The sequence below is a fragment of the Colias eurytheme genome, chromosome 2, assembly GCF_061535395.1.
Source record: "Colias eurytheme isolate Ceu_HAF_F1 chromosome 2, ilColEury1 Martin Lab GWU primary, whole genome shotgun sequence".
In the NCBI taxonomy this organism is placed as follows: domain Eukaryota; kingdom Metazoa; phylum Arthropoda; class Insecta; order Lepidoptera; family Pieridae; genus Colias; species Colias eurytheme.
The window spans coordinates 5,374,956-5,400,079 of record NC_142981.1 but is presented as its reverse complement, the minus strand read 5'-3'; the positions used below and the strand labels follow the sequence as shown (position 1 = coordinate 5,400,079).

The window sequence follows — 25,124 nt, the reverse complement described above, 5'->3', positions numbered from 1 at the left end:
GATTAATAAAGCCATTAATTACGCTTTACGCGCAAACAGTATAAATCAGGATGTAACGTAACATGCCTCTAAGACATTGGTGTAACGCAACAAAGCCACAATGAAATTTAAATCGCTTTTAAGTATTTAATACAAGTAACAAAACGCATACTTTAATGTAGAGCTTTTTGTGATCGCATTGCTAAAGTTTATCTATTTTAGTCCGGCTATACGGTGTATACAGAAGTTATTTTAAATGTCCAATTAATTAGTAATGTAATTCTGATTTAACTGATGTCTGTAAAAAATAATTCATACATTCAATTTAAAAATAATTCATACATTCAATTTAAAAAAGAAATACAACAAAATGTTTTTTTACATCAGTTCTGTATTTAGAAATAAATTAGATGATTATAATCCCATAGGCAATAACAATATGACTCTTGATACAAAGCAATAAGTATGAAAAGATAAATAACGTTAAAATTATTGAAGCGTACGTAAACGTTTTTAGGCCCTACTTATAGATAAATTATCCGGCCGCGTCCCAATAGCCTTAGAGAAAATGCCGATATTTCTTAAAAGGGTAAGGGGTATGAAACAAAAAAGCTATTTTTATTTAAACCCTACGGAAAAGCTTTGCCATTATAAAATAAATGTTTGATACCGAATTATATGTGTACATATTAAAAAAAATAATAAGTTTCGGAAGTTCCATTTAGTAAATTTTTTACGAATGAGACTTACCTCATAAATTTTAATTAAAATTACTTACAGAAAATATGAGTTAACCGTTTCAACAAAAAAAAAAATAACTGGAAAGCTTTCGCCCGAGCTGTGTTTGCATCTAGGGTCGTGGGATTAACGAAAATTAGATTTCAATAAGACGCTTGTGTCGAGGCAAGGAACAAATCTGAGGCAGAGCCCAGTAATGCCGAGACGGTCACGCTCCTCCTTTTAATGCAACGTCAGCTTCCTAACCTCGTCCCAGTATTGCTCGAACCAGTGTATAATACGCGAACCCCTCGTAGACTACCCTTTTGACTATTTCTAAAGCAGTTAATAGAGAAACATTCGGTAAACTATTCAAGTTGAAATTTTAAAACGATAGCAAAATTAATTTTGTTTATAACGACGTCTCCAAAACAACCAAGTTCAAATCACTAAAACAACAACAACACTCCTTCATAAGCATATCTCTATCATTAGATGATTATATTACACCTTCTCGTTTACCCTATACAGAATTGCAGGGTTAATAAATGTGATAACCCGTTCATTACAGTGTCGCGCACCTAGATGCGTGTTAAGATACGTGATATTAATATGAATAAGAGACTCGGGAGGAATATCCAAGTACGAAATAAATTGCAAAATGTTATAGCTGTGAAAATCTCACTTCTTCGAATACCGTAACATAACCTCGTTTGTCTTACACATATACGTCATCGTTTGCAGAAGCGAAGGTGTCTGTGTTTTACGACCATTGTGGTATGTCCGCACTTTAAGCGGATATAGCAAATAAAAACAAGAAAAACGACATAAAACACGATAGCAATACAGAGCCTTTCCGAATAAAAAGGTCGCATCCAAAATAAATTATTTCCCGATTCGGCCGTTACGATTCGAATTGAAAAGAACGTCGTAGTATAGAGATTTTTCTAGCCACGAAGAGAGTGAATACAAATAGGCATATAAACGCAAATGAAATGGCATCATGGATCGTATGAACGACTCGAATCAAGCAATAACTTATCAATGGTGTATATCAGCGAGAAACAATTTCCACTGACAATGAATGTATGAAATTGTTTCTCGATATTCCTTATAAAGCATCGCGATAAGTCTATCATGTTCATGCAAGCGAATCTTGAATTATTTATTCATTACATACCCGTACGCGGCGCACGTTCTCAAAAGATAACTCGTATAATTCGTGCAAGGACTCTACGCAACCCAACGAAACAATAGCAGATTATCAAACAAAACGACGTAAACAGTCCTCGAATAGGAGAAACGGGTTAAGGGCTCACAGGATGTCCGCATCGCGTCTTGAATACTAGACAGACATCGACGCTAATCGAGCCCAACATTACCTATAACACTCAAACTGTCATAAACGAAACTACGACACTTAGCAAATAAAGGTTCAAATTAAATTACCTTCAAAATAATTATTATGAAAAGTCACTTGAAAATAAACAATAAAAAATAATTTTATTTGCAATGTACTCGTATGTTGTGTATATTACGCTGCTGTATATCTTAAATCATATATGAAATAAAATAAAATTACATAATATATGATTTATAATCACATATAACTTAACTTTAGTGAAGTAGAGATTTACAAAGGTATCTCTACAGTGACAATTCGTAGCCTTTCCGCCGTAGAAGGGTTTTGCTACAAACCGACTACGTAACCTCTTAAGCCCGAGTCACTTAAAGAAAGTCTCGCTTGGATACTTCTAAACGACACTGTATATTTTTTATTCAACAATATAAATACGTAAATTAAAAATTTATTTCAATAGTTTCAGTTCTACTATCATCCATCGTAAGAATTATTATTCAATCGAAATTCGAAATCGAATTCTTATGTGTACACGAAAATCATACATAATTAGAAACATTGATACATAATAGTTGTGAACTATTTAAAAATAATATACAATATAGACAATAAAAGCTAATTGCTAATGCCCAAACCAAAATCTACTTGGTATTACGCGTCGATGAGTAAACAGTGCGACACAGTTTGTAATGAAAAAAATAAAGGCTCGACGACGCCCGAATATATGAGAACGGCGATAAACAGGAGGATTCGTTCCAAGCGGAGGGTCGATACCGAAATACATTATTCCCCGATCCGAGTGTTCCGATTCAAATTGAAAGAGCACCTCCAACATGAGATTTCTCAGGCGGCGAGTGGGTGCAGAATATAAATCGCCATATAACCAGAAACGGAAACACTGAATTTACTTTTGTGGTAAGCCCTCTTGTTTTAGTAGTTCTTTATTGCTAATGACAAGCCTTCGTAGATTAGTATGATTGTACACGTACATCGTTAACCATTTGCTATACTTCAATTATAAACATAAAACTCCATGCTACGAACTCCGATCGCTACTAAGCCACTCAACGTAAGCCAAATTCGCCTACTTATGCAGTAAAAATGGGACATACGCCTCCCCTCATCGGGTATTCTGTTCAATTCACAACACACCCAGCCGATATTTACGTAACAAACGTATTTGCTGACTGCTGACATTGTTTTCTTTTATTTAACTGGCATTTATTTAATGGCATAATGTGTTAACTGTCAACACTTCCGCAGCATAAATATAGATAAGATTTGAGATACTTTACATTTTTAACCAAATTCTTTCTTCCGTTCAGTTATGAATTAATTAACTGGTATGCCTGAAGCAGCATTAGATGGAATATCAGTCCACAGCCTCCCAGACATTCTAACTTTATTAAGGCGACGCTGGCGCTGTCGCTGAATCAAGGTGACGCGCTTTCACAATGCTCTATTCAGATTTAAATAGCTTTACGTCCAATTGCGCCTCAATATGGCGCTAGCTCTCAGATAGTTGTTTCATTAAACAAAGATTTGAGAGATAATTTTACTGCATGAAAGAGAACCGCCTGAGGTATTCAATTTTAGGGGACTTTGTTAGGGAATTACGTTCCTTGGATGAATTGTTTTTGGTATTATATGTATGTCATAAGATAAAGGGAATATATTACTTGTGTATAATTAAGTACTAGCTTCGCCTTTTTAGAAGAACGGCTGTAAATGTAACTGTAAGTACATGGTAAGACGGAAATTTCTCGAGATGTCGAGGCGGTGAGGAGTTGGGTCAACCTAACTTTGGCAATTACGGCGGCCACATGTCGAAGAGCGTTGCTACATTTGTTACCTACTAGCGCAATATACTTCCGAGTTTTTGAGAATAAACTTTTGATTACATGTGTAAACAATAATAGCACACTACACAATGGCTCATGTGCTTCTAAAAGTTTCAAAATTATAGATTTCGAAAGGTGCTCACTCAGTACCACATAAATAGAAGAGTTAAACAAAGTTTATCAGCAAAGGATGTAGAAATAACCGAAGTTTTGCTATTACCCAAATGTGATTGCAAGCAATTGGAAACTACATACACAGCAGATATGACGGTGGCTTCGTATGAAATGGTTGCATCGTAAGTTTATTACTCGAAGTAGGTATTCTAGCTTCAAGCGCTTTGAAACTTTGTCGTGATAAATTGCTATGTCATGTGACTACATCCAGTCTCTCCATGTTATCTTTATCCATATGAAGTAGATTATACCGACATTTTTGTTTTCAGTATACAACAGCAGCATTTTTTATGAGCTTATAAATATAATGCTCACATATTTCGACTACTTTGTCGGTCTAGACTCTAGCGATTACGATTTTCGTGAAGTCCCCAAGTTCGAAATCTAAGTTGAATGAAATATTATTGAAATTACAAAAATAAAATAACAGCTCCAAGCCAGACATAGCCAGAGTGTTTAATTTTGTCACAGTCTCAATAAGCTACTTTTACTATCTATTATCATATCAATTTCGTATAGGTAGTCCCTACAATAGCGTCTCCCATTTCAGAATGGTATGATGTATCGCGAGTGGGAGTAAAATTGGAAACGCTCACATAACTCGACTTGTTTTCTCTTTGAGAAAAGAGTTATAAATGGCGACGATCGATGTACGACATCTTACTTGGCCATGAATTTAATTGGCTAATTTTATAGAAATAACATTTTTATATGTTGATTGATTGTAAATGGATACGGAACAAGTGCCTTGAAAAAAAAAACATTTTTATATGAAAATTTGTATAAGTACCTTTCATTTAATCGTAACATACAAACCCATATCAATCAGCAACAAAAAGTTATAAGTACAAACGAACCTTTTCATTTTTGTAATGAGAAACACGTCACGGGACGTTAATGAGTAATTTGTGTTGACTTTTATAGCAGGTACACTCATATAAAACAGGTGATTTAAAACTTTCCATCATAATAACAATCGCAATAAATAAAAACTTGATGAATGTTTTTTTTTTAATTATACATTTATTTACATAAAAAATGTAAATATTTTTATAAAGGCGATATTTTTTACATGCAAAATTTTGCAAAGGTTTTTTTTTATGTTTACGCCTGATGGCAAGCGCTTGAGTTTAATTACCTACGGTCTGTAATATATTATGAAAATTGAAATATCATCTGTTTATCTCTTTGTTAGTTATCTCGAAAAAAAGGATACGTTTTTATGTATGCAAAAGGCCAAAAAATAAAAAAATATGGAAGTTTTGCTAACTATTTACGAATATTTGATTCTCTATTTGAATTTAGATGGCATAAGCAAACCGATACCCATTCAGTTCTAATTTTAAAGGGCGTGCCCTAAAACGACTGAGGCGCAATTCGTAGGGGATTTTTTGATGTTATTTGTACCTAAAACATAGAAGCCAGCTGTCGCAGCGATGAACTACGAGGTCTGCTGGCGTCGGTTATGCGTGAAAAGCCACAGGGTTTTTCAAACTTAAGTAAAATAATTCGCGGGATTTTAAGCTCCTTTTTTATACTTCCAAATATCTATTTTTTAAGGACATAATTCACACATTATTACAGTACTTTTACGTGGAACGGTTTCATACGCTTGCTTTTATATCCACAAAGGCTAACTAACCAGATCATAACTTATGCAGCAAATATACAGGCTAAAATGAATAGTTAATTGAAGCGAACTGCGCGTAACTACCAATTTTGAAATTTTGCATCACATTAAAATTTGACAGAAAACAATATAAAAACACCTTGTTGCATATCAAGTTGGATCAGACGGAATATAAATGTTACGCTCCAAAAAGAAAACGCTCATTGAGCGAAAAAATAGCTGACTTCGCGTTATGGTTGCAGGAAAAAAATCACAACGGGAAGTTCGTGTTTTGGTTCTAAGCAAAACGTTCACAACGCGTTGTGGCAATGAAGAAATCACACCGCGCGTTCTGAGCATCAATTGGTATGTACCACAACACGATGGACAGGCCTTTATTATCTACTTGAAACAATTTAAAATTGTCGAAACAAAAAGCTTTACTTCCCTTTTTATTTTAGGTACATTACTTACATGCAATTTACAAATGACAAATAATTTGTGTTCAATATTTTATTACTAAATACTTGTATTCTTTTTGGTTTCAAGTGGGCTGAGACAGAACATAATATAGCGTGTTAGGTTAACTTTTAACTTAACTTTGAACCGCACAAACCGAGCGAGCGTGCCATGTCAGCGGCCGGCGAATGTTTGAATCGACTTTTTGTAAGCATTTAAAATAGTTTCAAGTAGCCTATCTAGTATTAGGATAGATTACGAAGGGCCGTTTTCCTCCCCACCACTTGCTAATAGGTTATGACAAACCATTTGACACGTTTTGTCGCATATTTTCATACATTGTAACTTTAAGCGTAACAGAATATATACGGAATTTTCGAAACTGTCGGTATCATTCACCACTCCGATGGTCTGACCAATAATTGTTCATTAAGTCCTATACAGCGTTAAGGAAAATTAGCGCATCACCCTTGCAAGCAGCTTTACTGCATCAATCCAAACAACATTAATGTTAACGACTTTTTTTAATTAACAGTTTTAAAAATTTAAGGTTTTCATTATTAAATTTTTTTATTGCCTTTGAACTCGCATTACTCTACGCTGCACACTTTGCGTAGGCAAAATATTTGCGTAGAAAAAATACAGAGCAATAAATAATAATCGAGGCGGCAAATATTTTTTTGTTTCATCTTTTTTTGTGTTTATTAGTAAGATGTAAAAAGTTGTAGAACAAATATTGGTGGGAATGATGTAGTGAAAGGATCCTGCAAAGGATGATGTGCTAACTTTAACCCTGTATACAGGGTGTCCCACCATCAGTATACTTAGCTTAAAGGAGGTTATAGTTTTGCATATGCTGATTACGTAAAAAATACTTATAACAATCCAGACGCATTTTTTTCTCAGACAGATGAATTCTTAAATATATGTGTAAACCCCTAACCAGCAACCCGCCCAACTTTGCCATCCGCACGTGAGCTATCGTTAAGATTGTTTTCATAGACAAAATAGTGTAAGTAAAACAAAATAGTGTAGTGTAAAATATAAATGCTAGTAAACCGATAGTGAGACACCCTGTATATGTACTGACCTGCAGGCTGGGATGCACGGCCAGCTGCAGCAGCGTGCGCACGACGCCCAGGTGCCCCTTGTTGCTGTGTGCTGTGTACTGACCTGCAGGCTGGGATGCACGGCCAGCTGCAGCAGCGTGCGCACGACGCCCAGGTGCCCCTTGTTGCTGTGTGCTGTGTACTGACCTGCAGGCTGGGATGCACGGCCAGCTGCAGCAGCGTGCGCACGACGCCCAGGTGCCCCTTGTTGCTGTGTGCTGTGTACTGACCTGCAGGCTGGGATGCACGGCCAGCTGCAGCAGCGTGCGCACGACGCCCAGGTGCCCCTTGTTGCTGTGTGCTGTGTACTGACCTGCAGGCTGGGATGCACGGCCAGCTGCAGCAGCGTGCGCACGACGCCCAGGTGCCCCTTGTTGCTGTGTGCTGTGTACTGACCTGCAGGCTGGGATGCACGGCCAGCTGCAGCAGCGTGCGCACGACGCCCAGGTGCCCCTTGTTGCTGTGTGCTGTGTACTGACCTGCAGGCTGGGATGCACGGCCAGCTGCAGCAGCGTGCGCACGACGCCCAGGTGCCCCTTGTTGCTGTGTGCTGTGTACTGACCTGCAGGCTGGGATGCACGGCCAGCTGCAGCAGCGTGCGCACGACGCCCAGGTGCCCCTTGTTGCTGTGTGCTGTGTACTGACCTGCAGGCTGGGATGCACGGCCAGCTGCAGCAGCGTGCGCACGACGCCCAGGTGCCCCTTGTTGCTGTGTGCTGTGTACTGACCTGCAGGCTGGGATGCACGGCCAGCTGCAGCAGCGTGCGCACGACGCCCAGGTGCCCCTTGTTGCTGTGTGCTGTGTACTGACCTGCAGGCTGGGATGCACGGCCAGCTGCAGCAGCGTGCGCACGACGCCCAGGTGCCCCTTGTTGCTGTGTGCTGTGTACTGACCTGCAGGCTGGGATGCACGGCCAGCTGCAGCAGCGTGCGCACGACGCCCAGGTGCCCCTTGTTGCTGTGTGCTGTGTACTGACCTGCAGGCTGGGATGCACGGCCAGCTGCAGCAGCGTGCGCACGACGCCCAGGTGCCCCTTGTTGCTGTGTGCTGTGTACTGACCTGCAGGCTGGGATGCACGGCCAGCTGCAGCAGCGTGCGCACGACGCCCAGGTGCCCCTTGTTGCTGTGTGCTGTGTACTGACCTGCAGGCTGGGATGCACGGCCAGCTGCAGCAGCGTGCGCACGACGCCCAGGTGCCCCTTGTTGCTGTGTGCTGTGTACTGACCTGCAGGCTGGGATGCACGGCCAGCTGCAGCAGCGTGCGCACGACGCCCAGGTGCCCCTTGTTGACGGCGATGTGCAGCGGCGTCTGGCGGCGGCGGTTGCGCGCGTTGAGGTCGGCGCCGGCGGCGGCCAGCGCGCGCAGGGCGGCGGGCTCGTCGCCGAACGCCGCGTGGTGCACGGCGCGGTCCCCGTCGCGGTCCTCCGCGTCCGCCTCCGCGCCCGCCTCCACCAGCCGCTGGATCACGTCCACGTGCCCGTTCTGCGCGGCCGCCTGCACACAAACACGCACTAATATTGTAATGCGACACTTTTGCATTTGTTTAATTTTTAACTGACTTGAAAAGCAAATGTTCTGATTTTGAGTGCATTTTTTGGGTATTTTTTGCAACTTGCAACTTTCAATTATTTTTTATTTGAAAGGCTTGCGTGTCCCATTTAAATTTGATCAAGTCGACAATTTTGAAGTAAAACTTCTTTAGGCGCGACTAGGGAGTAACTCAGATTTTTTTTCTGACGGAAGTAACGCTGTGTAGTTTCCGCCATTTAAAAATAATAATTCTGATTGGTTGTAAGTATATGTCATATACTACACGCTTCTTGACTTATACGCCAGCTAGTGGCAAATATCATAATCAATTAGGATTATTTATTTTCAAATTTTCAAACGGATCAATTGTGAATAGCAAAGTGAATGAAAAATTCAACAGTTTTAAAAACATTATTTTAAATTGCAAAATTTTTTGAAAATCTCTAAATATACTTGTTTATTTATTACTTTTAAAATAAGTAAATTAAAAATAAATTTTCTGACAATTGCGACATTTTATAATATTCAATAACAAGGTTATATTGACATGTGCGTTTTACTTCAATCGCGCGTAAAGGTTACACGCACACACTTTTTTTTCAATAACATTCAGGTATCGGTTTTTGTCTTTACGCATCAGAATGGTTTTATAAAATATAAAGTTAAAAATAAGTACAAGTGATTTTAATTACCATGGAAATTATCCTTTAACCACGTATGAGTTATCCAGTCATTCTAACTGATAATACTGATGACACCAGTGTACCTGCAGCGCGGTGTGCCCCGCGTACACGCCGTTGACGTCGGGCTGCGCGTCAGCCCGCGCCAGTATGTCCGCGCAGCGCGCCGCGTCGCCGTTGGCCGCCGCCTTCACGAGCTCCTCGTTCGCGCTGCCGTGCGACTCGAACAACCGCTTCAGCAGCACGGATAGACGCTCACCTGTTAATAAACACGATGGATTTATTATTATAATTCGATATAACTTTAAAACTCGATGGATAAAAAAACTACTTTTTTATCACTGTTCAAAATGGGACAAGCAGCCCTCTAATCCTACTAACATTAATTCGAATATTTGTGAGAATTATGTATGTTTGTTAGTTGTTACGCTTTCACGAAAAAAACTACTGTACGTTTTTAGATGTAACTTTACAGTAATATTATCAGAATAAAACATGAGCTTGATTTTGCCTGCGGGTCGGCAAAAATAGTACTATTAATTATTATAGATAATACAATAATATAATTAGAAAATAATATGTAAAACATTGTTTTTTCTCACCACTGAACTCACCAGGGGAGTAATACGGAAGGCTGCCATCAGATGAAACAAGCTTAGTAACTGCATTCGGATTATATGTCCAGGTCATATTACAGACTTCCACTTTAAGGTCGTTGTCGTGATATATCTGTTGCACGCGACCTATTTTACCAAGGGTCTGTAAAGAATTGTTGACATTAAGGTATATTTCGATAATTTCAGTTCAAAATATACATTTTTTTATTTGTTATATGAACAGAAAAAATTCAATCATTATTTTCGATATCATTTTTTTGCCATAACGGGAAATCACCTAGCCTCTCAACCACCCGTGATTTTATTTCGAAACTTTAAAACTTTATCATTCCTAAATGTTGTTCTATTCCTACTATAAAAACTTAATATTAAATTCAACAAAGGTCGCGTTCCATCGATAAAATATTGTAAGGTACAAAAAGACGCGCGTCCATTTTTTCTACCATTTGATTAAAACCAAAATATTCCCTAAACAAATTTCTTATTCCCTAAGAAAAATGTCAACTCACAGGCGCCATAGTCTCCGCCCATTCCCCATGCCCCCGTTGCAATGCTTTCACTCGTTCTTTATCAGAACAGACTTGAACAATATCGCCGACTGCAAACACACTACTGCCAGAAGTATTGCCGCCGGACGTCGAAGCGCTCATATTTGCACTGCACACCTGTGAACATTTTTTTATTTATAGGAGTCGTGATGTTAAAGTAAATTAACAGTAATTGTCATATACGTAACATTTTTAATATTCGGGCTAGTGAAATATTACAGTAACACATTATTGAAAAAAAAACGATTAAAATATGAATACCAAATTCGTCGCTTTCGCTATACATTGAGCGATTTCTTTTTATTATATAGAAATTTAAGCAAAACATTTTCAAAAATTTAATGAATATAATTTTTTATGACATTCAGGGCCGATTTTTCAATGCTTGGATAAAACTTATCCATCCAATAAAGTATTACACGATAATATTAAAATGTCACGTAAACTGTCAAATATGGGCAATTAGAATACGTTTTTACAATGGTAGTTTCATACATTATTTGACGAATAAGTTTTAACCAAGGATTGAAAAATCAGCCCTCAATCTACTGTGTCATCTACACATCTGTTGTTTGTGCATTCATTTAATTATTTATAACCGGATCCAAAAACATATTTCGGGACTAACCACTGTGCATCATGAATTTACAAGCACGTTAATCACTGACTTATTAATACATACACAAAAATTATGGAAAATGTTAAATTACCTTTGTCAACACAGCAGGATTGAACGTCCACCGATGGCCACTTGGATAAGTAACCACAATATCATGATCCTCATCGATACCCACAACAGTACCAGTTGTACTCAGACATTCGAACATTGCATCTATCCACCCTCCGTGGCCAAGCTGTAGTGACTGTACTATCTCCAAGTCGAGGTTTATGTTGACCTTTAATGAGAGAAATTATATATATTTGATTTGATATATACATTGTATGTAAAATTATTATGAAGTATTGTCAGTTTAAATGCCATTATTTAATTGTTTTTTTTAGCTTTAATTAGCTTTCACTACCCATATCATATGGCCATTAGTGAAGTCTATTTATTGGGTAGAGTGATTAATTAAGAGAAGAAGGAGCTTCCTATCATTAAGTTTCTATTAAAAAAAATACATAGTTAAAAGTTCTATAGATATTTTTATTAATATAGCAATGGGAAAGGAATTGACTTACTTTAGTAAAGGTTAATGTAATAACTCACCTGATCTCCAATTTGCAAGCCATGGGGCCCTGTGTTACCAGGTCCAAGCTCCCCCAATAGAGGCAGATGCTCTTTATAAACATTTTGACCTTTTACATCATTCACTACCTATAAACGAAAACACGAAATGTTAAATAATGTTGATTAAAAATGCTGAGTATTGAATTTAAATAATTTTACTTTCACTTTCCAAGTTACTCTTCTTTACAGAATTATGGACATTGAAATGATAACATTTCTTAAACACAATAAAATAAGGCCCCTGTGAAACATAGAACTTTTCCAAAAAATGGCATAAAAAATATAAATATTACAAATATAACATACGCTCACAAATGAATACATACTTTTAAATCTGCCATGCCTTCAAATCCAACTCTATAAAGATTCTTAGCTCCATTATCCCATATTACATAAGCAGCTGAGCGAGGACTGGCTGCAGACCAGTCCTGCACTTCATTTACTTTTCCACGCCTGCCGTTTCCACCATCCTGGTCTTCCCATTGCCAATCAACCTTATACAAAAAATTTACTTATTAATTTCATTGGTACTTCACTAATAAAAGTGAAGAGAATATTGCTTGTGGACCATTGTTTGTAATGTAAGCAAACAAATATGTTACTAATCATTATTATTCAATATATCCTTGCCATTAAAATTTAAGAACACAATAATGCACATCAATTATAAAGATGTAAAATCTCACCCCTCTAACAACTCTAGCTCCAGGAAATATTCCTCTAACAGCTTGCTTTTTACTTTTTCTCCTTGGTTCTACAAGACATCTCTCTGTTCCTGGTGCACTTATTCTATAGAATCTATGCCTCAAATTGTGCTTATCTCCATGGTAACAGACTGAGCATAAATCATAATTACTACACTCTGCACATTTCCAGCGAATACCTATAAAATTCAAATTAAATTAATTAAAAAAAAAAACAAAGGACAACACATAGCATTCCAAAATTTTACACATGTAATATATTTTTCATATAATTATTACTGTAATGTAGTAATGATTTATAGGCAACATTTTAAATTAACTTTAAAATACAAATTATATAACTGGAATAAATATCCAACTATTGGAGAAAATCTTATTTGAAATAAAATAACATTTACCAAATATAGGTTGTTGGCGGCATGTATCACACATGGTACCGTCGTGTTTTTCCCCTGTGGGTGCACTGTCCAGAATACGCAGGTCGTATGCTCCTGAACATCGATAGTTTGCAGCGGTTCCATTATCCCAAACTACTACCACTTCTTCCGGAGATTCAAAATTGCGTACCGTGCCTACGTGTCCTTCACCTCCATCCTAAAAATAGCGAAATTTTAGAGGAAATATTAAGGATCTAAATGTTCATTGCATGCTTTAAAAAATATAATGATAAAATATCATAGAAATAACTACAAAATATACTCTACCTGTTTGCCCCATTTCCAATCAGGTCCTCGTATTACACGAGCTCCTACCCCTTCCATCATAAATCTAGTCGCTCTTGACGATGTTGTAGCTCCTGCCACATTTGATTCCATTTTCAGGAAATGACTAATATAATAATATTTAGGCAAACGACATAAAAGCAAACTTTAATCGTATACACAATATTGAGAATTAGCATTGGCATTTGGCATTTGTAAACTAAAACTGACGTTTCAATTTGACATTACAATTGTTTGACAGATGACATTTAAATTTCATACATAACATTTTTTTATTTTTACTTATTTATGTACCACAGAGGGAGAATGTTTAGAACAATAACCCTTATTCAAACGCGAGCCTGTGGAAGAGCTAACAAAAAAATAAGATACGTTCCTGGGTAATTTTGGGTCGTAGATTTCAAAAATACACACAAAAAAGGGGTTAGTGGGGGGGAAGTACCCTTTTTTCGGTGGGAAGTATATATCCCGTCATCTGTTCTCTGTTGTAAAAAGTTTGGAAAGGTGGGAACTATAGCTCCCAGTGTCCACTCCAGACATCAATATTTTAAAACACTAGTTAGTTGCCCTGACTCCACTTGTGAATTTAATGTTATCGTAAAAAATTATAAAGATCAAGTTTTTTAATAAAGGAGGTGAAAGTACTCATCAATGCAAGTTTCTTTTACTGAGGGAAGAATTCGGGAATTGAAAAATGAATGACTTCAACATAAAAATGGCATTTTTCTAAAACAAAATAAAAACAATAGGTAAATACTAATGTATTGAGTTGAGATTTCTAATTATCTGATCAGGAAATAACGAATAACAATAAATAAGTTGCATATACCAACTAAAAAAGATTTTTTAGACACACAGATTTTATATATAGAATTTCCGAATGTCGTGTGCAGTGATGAACACTGGGATGATATCTTCCCACTTAAAGACTTAATTTCAATCGACTCTACCAAGGTATAAACGAATGATTCTGGGCATATTTTTACGTTTCACGCAACCGTAATATAGTCTACTTTACATAGCTAGAACTCAAATCTACTTATCTAATTTTTTTTGAGCACTACACCAAAAACTAAAAAATAATGGTCGTTTTCGGCTGCAAAATCACGTCACCTGACTTTGACGTGTGTTGACCATGACATGTAATAATTCTCTGAAAAGGGTTTCCATGAAAAAAAGTTCTCTAAAGTGTTAAGATTGCGTAGATACATATTACACTGCATTAGGTTTAAGCATATAAAAATAAAACACGATTTACTTCAATCTGAGACGTGGGAAGTATAGCTCCCAGCGTTTTAATAAGGGATAATGTTGCACATTACCCATGTTTTCCAATTACAGCACTAGAGCGCATTATGCGGCATAATGCTTAACGTTGAATGTTCCAACTCAGCATAATTCAGCATTGTGCGCCACTGAGTCGCATTATGCTCTGTAATTGGAAAACAGCCTATGATGATTCATGATGAATTAGTTATTGGAAATATACCGATATATTTCATTCATCATACAGTCTAACGTGCATCCCACACTTTCATCCGCGTAAACGTTTTTCCTTTGAATCCTCATGTAATCATGTTCCTTATCCTTTTGAAAAATCAAAATAAAACGTAGCCCTATATCAGGAAAAGTCCCGTCAAAGTAGTTTAAGCCGTTCCAGAGATAATCCGGAACAAATAGTAAGTATATTTTAGTATTAAATGGTTATTTTAATATTACAAAAAGACAATCCAATTTTATGATTGGTATAGATTAGGTCTTCCCTGTCTTGTTATTTAGATTTCTATGGTCTTCCCTGTGGTCCCTGTGGTCTTCCTACAGGTCTTCCATTATTAGGTATTCTGTGAAATCTACAACATTTTTGGAGGCATTGTTTATAGGACTGTGGTATTTTGAAGTATATTGACATTAGACATCTGATTTTGACGTTCCAATAATCATTTTGATTTTTTGTTGCGACCTTCAAGTTATTGTAATCAGAATCAGTTCATAATTCTATGATTGTTACATTTTTTCGCAATGATTAATTAAAAATAGTTCATACTATAATTTAAATTTGTTCAAATAAACATAAAAGCTGAATTAAAAAATGTCTCATAACAGAAATAAGTACGAAAAAGCTAGAAGACGATTAGCTGCTGTTACTTTTCTTTCTAACATTTCCCTCGATGGCTCATTTAAGGATACTGAGCTCTGCCAGATTTTAGACAAGTCGTCTAAAACTGATAAATGTGATTCTGCTTCTAAGGTAAAGAATGTTGCGAATCATAATGAAAAAGATGTTACGCGCCACAAAATCCGCAGTGGGACCAAAATGCCGCAATGCAGCCCTTTGCATAGAATGGGAAGTGATAACCATTCATTGAATTCAGATTCAGAGTTCGCACACATGACCCCCGTAAAGAATGCTTGTAATAATTCGTTTAGAGAAAGGTATGTGATGTTAATGAGTGGATAGGCCTTAAATATTGTAACATAGGTAACAATGTTTTATTTATAGGTGTTCTTCTGGAAATGCTGAGTTGTATAAGGATAGGCACCCATCACTTCGCATCCGGAAAACTTGCACACAAGAAGAGAAAAGTAGTGCAGAAAGTTTGAATTTTGGTAACATTTTTATACAGTGTAAATATATGTTTTATTAATCATTCAAAAATTTAACTGCAAATCAAAATAATTTACAATAATATTCTTTTATTATTGTTTATTATTTTAGGTCGTCTTAGAACCAGTAGCACTTGTATTCCAGAAAATCAAACTTATACCAAGGAGTTCAAGCTGTTTCGTGGGTCCAAGGGAGTATCATTTAAAGACGAAAGACTTGCATTTACACCTTCACAAGGAGTTCCATGTGCTATATTCAGCACAATACCTTATTCAAAGACTACTAGATGTGCTAGGTATTTTTTTTAATTATTTATATCAACTTCTCAGCCATTTAATGTGTGTAATGCAATTTAAACAATAATTTTTATTACAGATCTGACTTGAGGAAAGATGGAGTCAGACGAAGAAATACATCTGGCCCAAGACCACTTTCTGCTATAACTGACAATGGTGTGGATCCATTTGACTTACTAGGGTTGGAACGTGAGGAACATGGACAAGATATATCATATTCCAAACTCTTGGTACCTTCAAGAATATGCACAAGGGAACAGTATAGGAAAATGTATGAAGCCGATTTTACTGATAAGGCCTCATGGAAAGTACTCAATCGGCACCCTCATGTAATAGCTAGGTAAAACTGAATTTATTTGCCAGATCATTGGGCATGCTATAACGTCAATGTTTACATGTTATCCTGGTATATCTTTTCATATTCATGCATATTGTATTCATTTTCATGTTCTCATATACATGTGGTTGAATATAAAATTCATTCTACTGTCTTAGATTATTGATGTTTGGTATATAATTTCTAAAATATAATTTTCACTAAACAAAAATGAGGTAAATATTTTACAAACACAACACATATGTTTTAAGATAGTATAATGCATTGGTGTATTCTTAATTTTTGGAACATATTGATGTGAAATGCATTTTTTGTTATATTCTTTACTATGTTGTGATAATAGTAAATTATTAACTTTAAAATGTGAGTGCATATTAATAAATATCGAGTATAGCAATCTATTCTTCATATTTTCTATGTTTTACTTTTGAACATCTGACTTGTTTGTTGATTGTCTCGACTCTGTCACATTCCATCTCATATCATTTCTATCATATTTAAATTTCAGGACTAAGTTATTGACGAGGCACAAGGATAAACAATGGTAAAAAGAAATAAATTATGTTAATATTCACACTTTTCATTTTAATATGGGTAATTAGGGTAAATAATAATGTAGGAATATTGTATCATAAATCATAGCATAATGTAAATAGTTTAATATGTTTTATTATTTGATTAACATTAACAATTAAGATAGGATTCTCATTTGCTGTTGACCAATATGATCATTCAATAATCTTTGTTTGGGCTTTGTTACAAAAATCGATTTTTAGCTCATCATTGAGTGTAATAAAAAAATTAAAGTCAGACACAGTCCTCACATCATTATTCCTAAATTTTTTTTTGCTAATGAGTAATGAATAATTTTATATTTATGTATATACAAATTTTTGATTTAGATTTTACTGCTCTCTTTATGGTTTAACACTTTTATTTAGAACTAGACTAAATTACCCTAATAACGATGTATTTTAAATTTTTGTAGTTTTATTTATTTTCATTACAAGTAACCAATGAAACAAAAATCAACTAAAATATCACAGTTATCATATGATATGAATATGGGTATTCTCATTTTATTCTTAGTCAAGTCCAAATGACTTGTTAGATTTGATGAAGGTATTTTTATTTCCCTATTTACTTTTTACAATTCATTTTATTATGACGCACTGCGCAAGCTACGCACATTAGAAAAAATTAAAAAAAATCTGCAATTCAACTTTTTTACAATACTGAGGCAAGGTTATAAAAATTAAAAACATAATATAACAAATGAGCAACATTTCAATTTCTTCACTTAACTATTTTATCTGGCTCTTGGTGGCATGGCTGTTTTGCATGCACTTTTAAATGGTCATTTTTTCACCCCTTTCTGCGGTTTAGTTATTTTTAAGTAGCTTATTGCATGCACTTTAAGTATTGATTAGAAATAGTGCCACGCTTGTAAGTGAGGGAATACTGCAAAATTTTTTGGCAATATTCTTTTAATTACATCTTATTTTTTTGTAATAAATTCATGTTTTATTATTTTAGGTGTTTTTCTTATGAATCAGCTCAAAGGAGCACAATAGCGTCATCTCCTCCACATTCGTCGATTGAAAACAAAACTTTCGATTGGGATGAAGAGGCACTTTTAGCACAAAAATATGGAAGTGCAAAGGTAAAAGAAAAAGTATCTTTTCATTCTTTTTATCTCCTCTTAGATTTCCAGTTATACCTTAGTTACTTAATAAAAATAAATTATTAATATTCTGGGAAATACTTTTTCGTTTATTTCCGCATATTCTGCTATTGAAGCCGATAGAATAAAAATAAATACAATCATCAAGATAGATTTCGATTTTACAGGCTGTGCATTACTGTCCGAATGTGCTTGACGATCCTGAATTAATAGCGGGGAAGCACAGGACTCTGCTCACGTTCACATCTTATATGACGTCAATAATTGATTACGTCAGACCTCAGGACTTGAAGAAAGAACTAAATGACAAATTCAGGGAAAAATTCCCGCACATCAAGTTGACCCTTAGCAAATTGAGGAGGTACATAGATGTATTTTAAATATTTTATAAAGAATAACAAATAACAGTAACATTAAAAAAAAAAGTGTGTGCGTGTAACCTTTACGCGCGATTGAAGTAAAACTTCTTTGGCGTTGACGACATATATAACTGAAATGATTAAATATTAACTTAAATAAATAAATATTATATTATAATTTAATTATATTTATTATTCATGTGCTTTACAAAGATTATTTAAATGTTATATTAATATTATTCATTCGAAACAGGTAATTGAATGTCATCATAATTTCTTACGTACGAAATTATAGGTTTGTGGTAACTATAATGTGAAACATAAATTTTACTCTCTAAATTTGCTACTTTTCTTGAAAATACAGCATCTATCGTTGTACCGAAACGCGTTGTTGAATGAAGTCGAGAAGTATTCATAGATAAATCAAATTTTTCTTCTAAAAAATCAATTAACGGCTGAGATTCCTGAGAGCGAAAATTAACATTAAAATCTCCAGTTAGAATCATCGGTAATTCATGATAATTACTATTTAAAAGTCGAGAACCTTCAATTGTGAAGTGAAGTAATTGCTGATGAATAAATTTTATGATATTTGTCAGGCTAGTATTTGTAGAAATATAAATAACAACGATAATCACAGGTTGGTCATTCGTATTAACACATCGAACCAAGGCGATGTCACCAATTTGTGAAACCTCATCGGAAATTTGTGATAATATAGTTGGTGAAATATTTTGAATTGGTGTTACATTGTTCAGTGTATCTGTAGATGAATGATATACAGCTACTCCACCAGCAGTTGAGTTGGGTTGTTTGTATTGGGTAACGCAATAAAAATTTTCAATAAGAATTTGTTCGTCATTTTTCATCCAAGTTTCGGAAAATAACAGCAATGTGGACCTTTTTAATACTTTATCATTCAGATCAGAAACATGAGCACGTAAACTTTGGCAGTTGAAGGAAAATAGTGTAATGTTACTCTCATTTACAAGGTTATATAATTCTTCCTGTTGTGTTATTAGGCGAGAATTTGAAAGTCTTTCAAATTCACACTGTAAATCAACTATTCCCCCTGGACGCTTTCTTCCATGATAAAATTTGTTGTCATCGGTGTTTGAGACAATGAACAATCCATTTATATCAGTTACTCGTGATAATGCTACATATAACAGCTGCTGACTGTGACTTTTATTGTATTCATAAACGATTTGATCAAAAGTACCACCTTGAGACTTATGTATTGTAAGCGCACAAGCAGATACTAATGGAAAGTGATTTCTCTTTGCAAATATTGTCTTATTTCTATTCATTGGTACAGATGACGATCTTCGTAAAATTGGGACTGCTGTTCTACTAATGTTTAGAGTTTGAATATGATGGGCAGCTTTTTTCCTAATTTTCTCTCCTATCTTACCAGGAAACTCAAGCCATAAGCGTATGATGTTATCACTGTCATCACGTTCAATATACACTAACTTTCCAACACAACCGTTGGCTAAGCCATCAGATACATCAATATTGGTTGTAATAATGTAAAATTTGTTAAGAACTAATATGATTTCATAAGGCGATCCTCCTGTATCAATAACTGACATTTTATGAAATTGTTGGCGTACATATGCTTCTTGTTCAACTGAATGACAACCTATATACATATCTGTTGCTATGGATACTACTTTGTCTTCAGCAATATTTAAAATAGATTGATTATAATCCGCAACATGTTTATTTTTATTTTTAATTTACTTATTTTAAAAGTAATAAATAAACAAGTATATTTAGAGATTTTCAAAAAATTTTGCAATTTAAAATAATGTTTTTAAAACTGTTGAATTTTTCATTCACTTTGCTATTCACAATTGATCCGTTTGAAAATTTGAAAATAAATAATCCTAATTGATTATGATATTTGCCACTAGCTGGCGTATAAGTCAAGAAGCGTGTAGTATATGACATATACTTACAACCAATCAGAATTATTATTTTTAAATGGCGGAAACTACGCAGACTATAGTAAGCGTTACTTCCGTCAGAAAATAAATCTGAGTTACTCCCTAGTCGCGCCTAAAGAAGTTTTACTTCAACAATTCATTTTATCCGACCAAACATACATTTGATTGCTTTTTTTTGAGCATGATAAATTTTGTGAGGGTAAATCACAATTTTTTTTATGTACAAAGATAAAAAAAATTGTGATTTACAAAACATACGATAACAGACAACAGTAAATAATAATTTACTGTTGTCTGTTATCGATATACATTTTCAACGTGTCATTTAATTTTATTCTAGAGTGGGTTTGTACAGTAGGAAACTATATTATTTTCACTTTGTGTTAACTGTTTTTTTTATTTTGCAGCATCAAGAAAGAGATGAGAAAGATAGCGAAACATGACAGTGGTGGAATCGATTTGCTTTCCGTCGCCCAAGCATACGTTTATTTCGAAAAGTTGATATTAGCTAATCTAATAAATAAGGACAATAGGAAATTGTGCGCTGGCGCCTGTTTGTTGTTGTCGGCCAAACTTAACGACGTTAAGGGTGAAATGCTCAAAGCGCTAATAGAGGTAAGCTTACATTAATTATAGAGTTTCTTTATATAATATAAGTATAGTAAAAATAAAAGTTATAAAAAAATATTACAAACATATTCATAAATTTTGGCATTCGATATTGAAATTCTTGCTTTAAATTATCACTTCTTAATCCACTCTTTGTTCATGAATTATTGAGTGTCCTTTTAAGATATAGGTACAATGTACTTACACATTTAAATCAATAGTGGCATTTACAAAAAAAAACAACCAAAATATTTCAACATTATTTATTCCAGCGTATCGAAACAACATTCAGAGTGAACAGAAAAGACCTAATGAAGTTCGAGTTTGCGGTGCTAGTGGCGCTCGAGTTCGGTCTCCACGTGCCCCCGTACGAGGTGTTCCCGCACTACCAGCGGCTGTTGCACGACTCGTGACCTTGGCGCCGGCTGGCCTGCGAGCCCTGTCTGCGCACGTGCCACCGCAGGCGAGCCAGTATTGTAGACAACTTGCGGGCCAACGCTTGGATATAGGTATAGATGATTAGTATAGATGAAGATATGAAGATAACAGTTGGGTTAGGGAATCTCCAAAAACAAGCAAAACGCCAGATATGCCAGAAAGAATTATTTTAATTATTGGAAACATGATACATCTCACCAATGAGTGAAGTTCTCAAAGTCACTCAGTTGAAATCACTAATTAGCGCTCCGGGAGCGACAGGTTGAAATGTGACTAATTACCCTTAAGTTGTCTCTTTTTCGCTCACGATAGTTGTATCATGCCATCTTACTTTGACGTTTTATGTCTGCGTTAGTGTGTAATTTCTGAAGATCAAATGTTGTTGTTGGTAAACTATCTACATCATTTTATTTTTAATATCATTGCGTCTTTCTATGAGCTCTATAGCAAAAAGATGTGTGATTTTTATCAATATAGTAGAAAAGCAATTACTAATTGATGCTTTCTTCTTTAGATTGAGCATGTTTAACATGTTTAGTGTTATATGTAATTTTTAAGACAGTGTCATTGTGTAGCCAGTTACAAATAATGTAGCAGCACTATCTATCTATAGTAAAATATACAGGGTGTCCCAAAAAGTAGTGATGAACGGAAGCTGGGAGGTAGAGGACCTGGAGGGCTATCCGAATCACCCCCATGTATGTTATGCAATTTATTTTTTTAATATTTTCGGAGTTATGACGTTTTTTTCAATTTTTCACCTATCGCCGAGTACGATGATATTTTCACTCATGGTGACGTCAATTATTGCGCTAGTTGCTTGATTTTTTTTTGTGTGCTAAGCTGAAAGATAGGCCAATTCAGTATGGTAACATTTACTATCGTTACATCTTTGAATGGAATAAAAAAAAAGAAATGCCAAGAAAGATAAAATTACCCAGTATGTTCACCACTTCAAGGGCCCGTAAAAAAACCGTTCATCACTACTTTTTGGGACACCCTGTATTTAGTTCCACTTCTATTAGAATTTGTCTCAAAGTTTTAAACGAAATTTTACGTAAGTAGGTAGCATAATGTTGAATTCACATGTCTTTTAATGTAGTAATGGAGATAATTCCGAATTCTATTATGGAGAACTAGAAAGACCCATCGGCTAATATTCACAAATATTTCTGATAACTTTACAGGGAAATAGTAAGTCGCTAGTACACCTCGAGGTGCGTTTCTAGACCTAATTAGTAATTATGAAATACTTTTTTAAGATATCTAGTATCTTGCTCAGCTAAAAACGAGGCCAAAGAAAATTAACGTATTAAATTATTGTACTTTATTGATTAGATTATATTGTCCTATTAAATTAATTGATTATCGTTTGATTAATTGCTTTGCTTTTATCTCTAATCTTAATTGTATTGATGCAACGAGTATGATTTATGTTTGTATCTAAAATATTGTGTGATTTTATTTACGTTTATTAACGTAACGTATTTTAGTAACATGTAATTTGTGCTATTGTTAAGAATAAGAAATGAAAATATAGATAAATCATTCATGTAGTGAATAACTGTACAGAGTTAAATGCACAATGATGTATCTATAGACGTATTTTTAGGAAAAGTATGATCATATCATGATCATATGCACAATTTATGTAAATTTATAATCGTAATTATTGTATTATAATTTATAGTCCATACGTTACAAACTACGAATTATTATACATAAAATTGTCTATAGTATGATATATACTTACATTTAATGTTGGTCTGTGATGAGTCAGCTTTGGTAAATAAGTATAAAATCGAGAATATAATATTGTTGTCTCTTAATGTATTAATAAATTTATTCAGGCGACAGAGTAAGTAACATTCCCATCAGCATCGCCGTGGAAGTGATGTCCATATTTAAGTATTTTCTCCTTTTTTCAACTGAATTTAAATTTATCCAACTCAAACTGCATTTCCTACCGTAAATTATCAGAAGAAAAGTGCCCAGAATTGTTATGCTTTAATGTCAAATTGTTAACATTGTTGTAAGGGTTTTAAAAATACAGGTGTGTTTTAGGTGTATCTATGGACAATGGTTCTAAGAAATGGTACTTGAGTATAATTTTAGGTACCTACTAACTGTAACTTTTAACACTCATTGAGATGGTTCTTTCTTTGTTTGAGTTTATTAAAACCAACTAGGATACGAGCACATGAGTAGAAAGACGGAACAGAGACTAAGCTTCAAACAAACGCGAGAATCGATTGCACTACTACAAGTACGCGGGGCATGTGTGTGTGACCGCAGGCCGCTTGTCGCGTACGCAGCGATTCTGGAAAAAACCGGTTTGCGCTTGCACAGGCATAGGACAGTCTCAGGGTTGATACGACGCACGTTGTTTGTTTTATTAGTTGCAACTTGCAAGTTTGAATATTTTAATATAAAACGTAATATTTCATTGTCAAAAATGGTTGTTTATTGTACTGTGTGTATGAATAATAGTAGAAAAACTAAAAATATATCATACTTCAACTATCTCAAGGAGTACAATAGGTGAGTAAATATTTTGATTATTACTTTTTCAAGTAAGTACCTACTTGCGTTTATTTTATTAGGTCCTTTTTTAATAAGATGAGAATTGTACACGGTGTGTTTTTACCTTTCATTATTATTACAAGTTTAGCATTTGTAAGTATGTATGTATGTATTGTAAGTGTGTACATACCTAGGTTGGGTTGTAGTAGGTAGTTTTGTTTAATTTGTCTTAACCTATTGTGACAACCCTACCAAAATAGGTAACAATTTTGCACGTTCTTAAGAAGCTTAGTCTCTGTTCCGTCTTTCTACTCATGTGATACGAGTAAGAAGAAGATAATGTTTTTTTTTATTATTTATTTATACAATCCTATTGTTATTTATTTTTTAAGTTTCTTGCCATTATTTGTTCTTATTTAATTACTTAGCAGTTGATATGTTAAATACGATCCAAGATCCAAGTATTATTACATTATGTACCTCTGTAACATACCCTACTCCACGTTTATATAAATTGTAGACACTAAGACAGAATTTATTATGTATTTTCTCTGCATTATCTAAAGTTCATTGGGATAATTATTATTATTCAAGTCTGTGATCGGTGATAAGCGGAACAAAAGAAGAGTTCCTTGGATTCAAAATATTGATAGAGTAAATAGAAGAGATATTGTTTTTAATTCTTATTTATGACTATGAAATAACGTCTTTCTTATAAACAGTGCATTCTTGTTAACTTCCAAAAAACATTTACGAGAATCCTTACACGCAATCACGGGTCACCTCTAACTAAAATAAAAAAATATTGTTTCATGTTAACAATAATATGTAATTTGTGTTAAAATTTAAAAACAACACAATTACAAGTTGTAATAGTGTTGTTTTAAATTTTTTATCCCAATGTTAAAGTTAAGAAATTATTCATTCATATTGTATTATACTGTAACATAGAAAACAAATGTTCTCTTGTTATTAATCCAAAGTTTAAATGAGCTATGTATGTATATAGTTACTTAATAAATATTTTTTCAAAATAATG

At 34.8% G+C, this 25,124-nt stretch overlaps 2 protein-coding genes across 6 annotated transcripts in view; one reads left to right on the top strand and one right to left on the bottom strand.

The window, feature by feature from the left end:
- The window catches only part of LOC149910334 (E3 ubiquitin-protein ligase MIB1-like), a 116,475-nt gene extending 103,004 nt beyond the window's left edge, over positions 1-13,471 (bottom strand). The window contains exons 1-10 of one of the 2 annotated variants that reach the window (XM_090112738.1): positions 13,265-13,471; positions 12,959-13,154; positions 12,543-12,739; positions 12,183-12,350; positions 11,836-11,943; positions 11,336-11,521; positions 10,587-10,742; positions 10,063-10,219; positions 9,547-9,719; positions 8,475-8,744 (exon numbers count right to left, since the gene is read on the bottom strand). In XM_090112738.1, the coding sequence (XP_089968864.1) occupies positions 8,475-8,744; positions 9,547-9,719; positions 10,063-10,219; positions 10,587-10,742; positions 11,336-11,521; positions 11,836-11,943; positions 12,183-12,350; positions 12,543-12,739; positions 12,959-13,154; positions 13,265-13,375 (1,722 nt within the window). In that variant the 5' untranslated portion in view covers positions 13,376-13,471. The remainder of the gene's footprint in view (positions 1-8,474; positions 8,745-9,546; positions 9,720-10,062; positions 10,220-10,586; positions 10,743-11,335; positions 11,522-11,835; positions 11,944-12,182; positions 12,351-12,542; positions 12,740-12,958; positions 13,155-13,264) is intronic. The other variant, XM_090112743.1, reaches the window with a different exon arrangement.
- A 1,772-nt stretch (positions 13,472-15,243) lies between these two features.
- Positions 15,244-23,753, top strand: LOC149910333 (CDK5 and ABL1 enzyme substrate 2). 4 transcript variants are annotated; one of them, XM_090112563.1, is made up of 9 exons: positions 15,244-15,715; positions 15,783-15,889; positions 16,032-16,182; positions 16,263-16,523; positions 17,029-17,064; positions 18,057-18,183; positions 18,372-18,565; positions 20,923-21,130; positions 21,397-23,753. In XM_090112563.1, exons 1-9 carry the CDS (start codon positions 15,372-15,374, stop codon positions 21,535-21,537), a joined length of 1,569 nt encoding a protein of 522 aa, XP_089968689.1. In that variant the 5' UTR covers positions 15,244-15,371; the 3' UTR covers positions 21,538-23,753. The 4 variants fall into 4 exon arrangements, with proteins under 4 accessions (XP_089968689.1, XP_089968674.1, XP_089968667.1 ...); XM_090112548.1 differs by having other exon boundaries at positions 15,999-16,182; XM_090112541.1 differs by having other exon boundaries at positions 15,783-15,907; positions 15,999-16,182.
- The last annotated feature ends 1,371 nt before the right edge of the window (positions 23,754-25,124 follow it).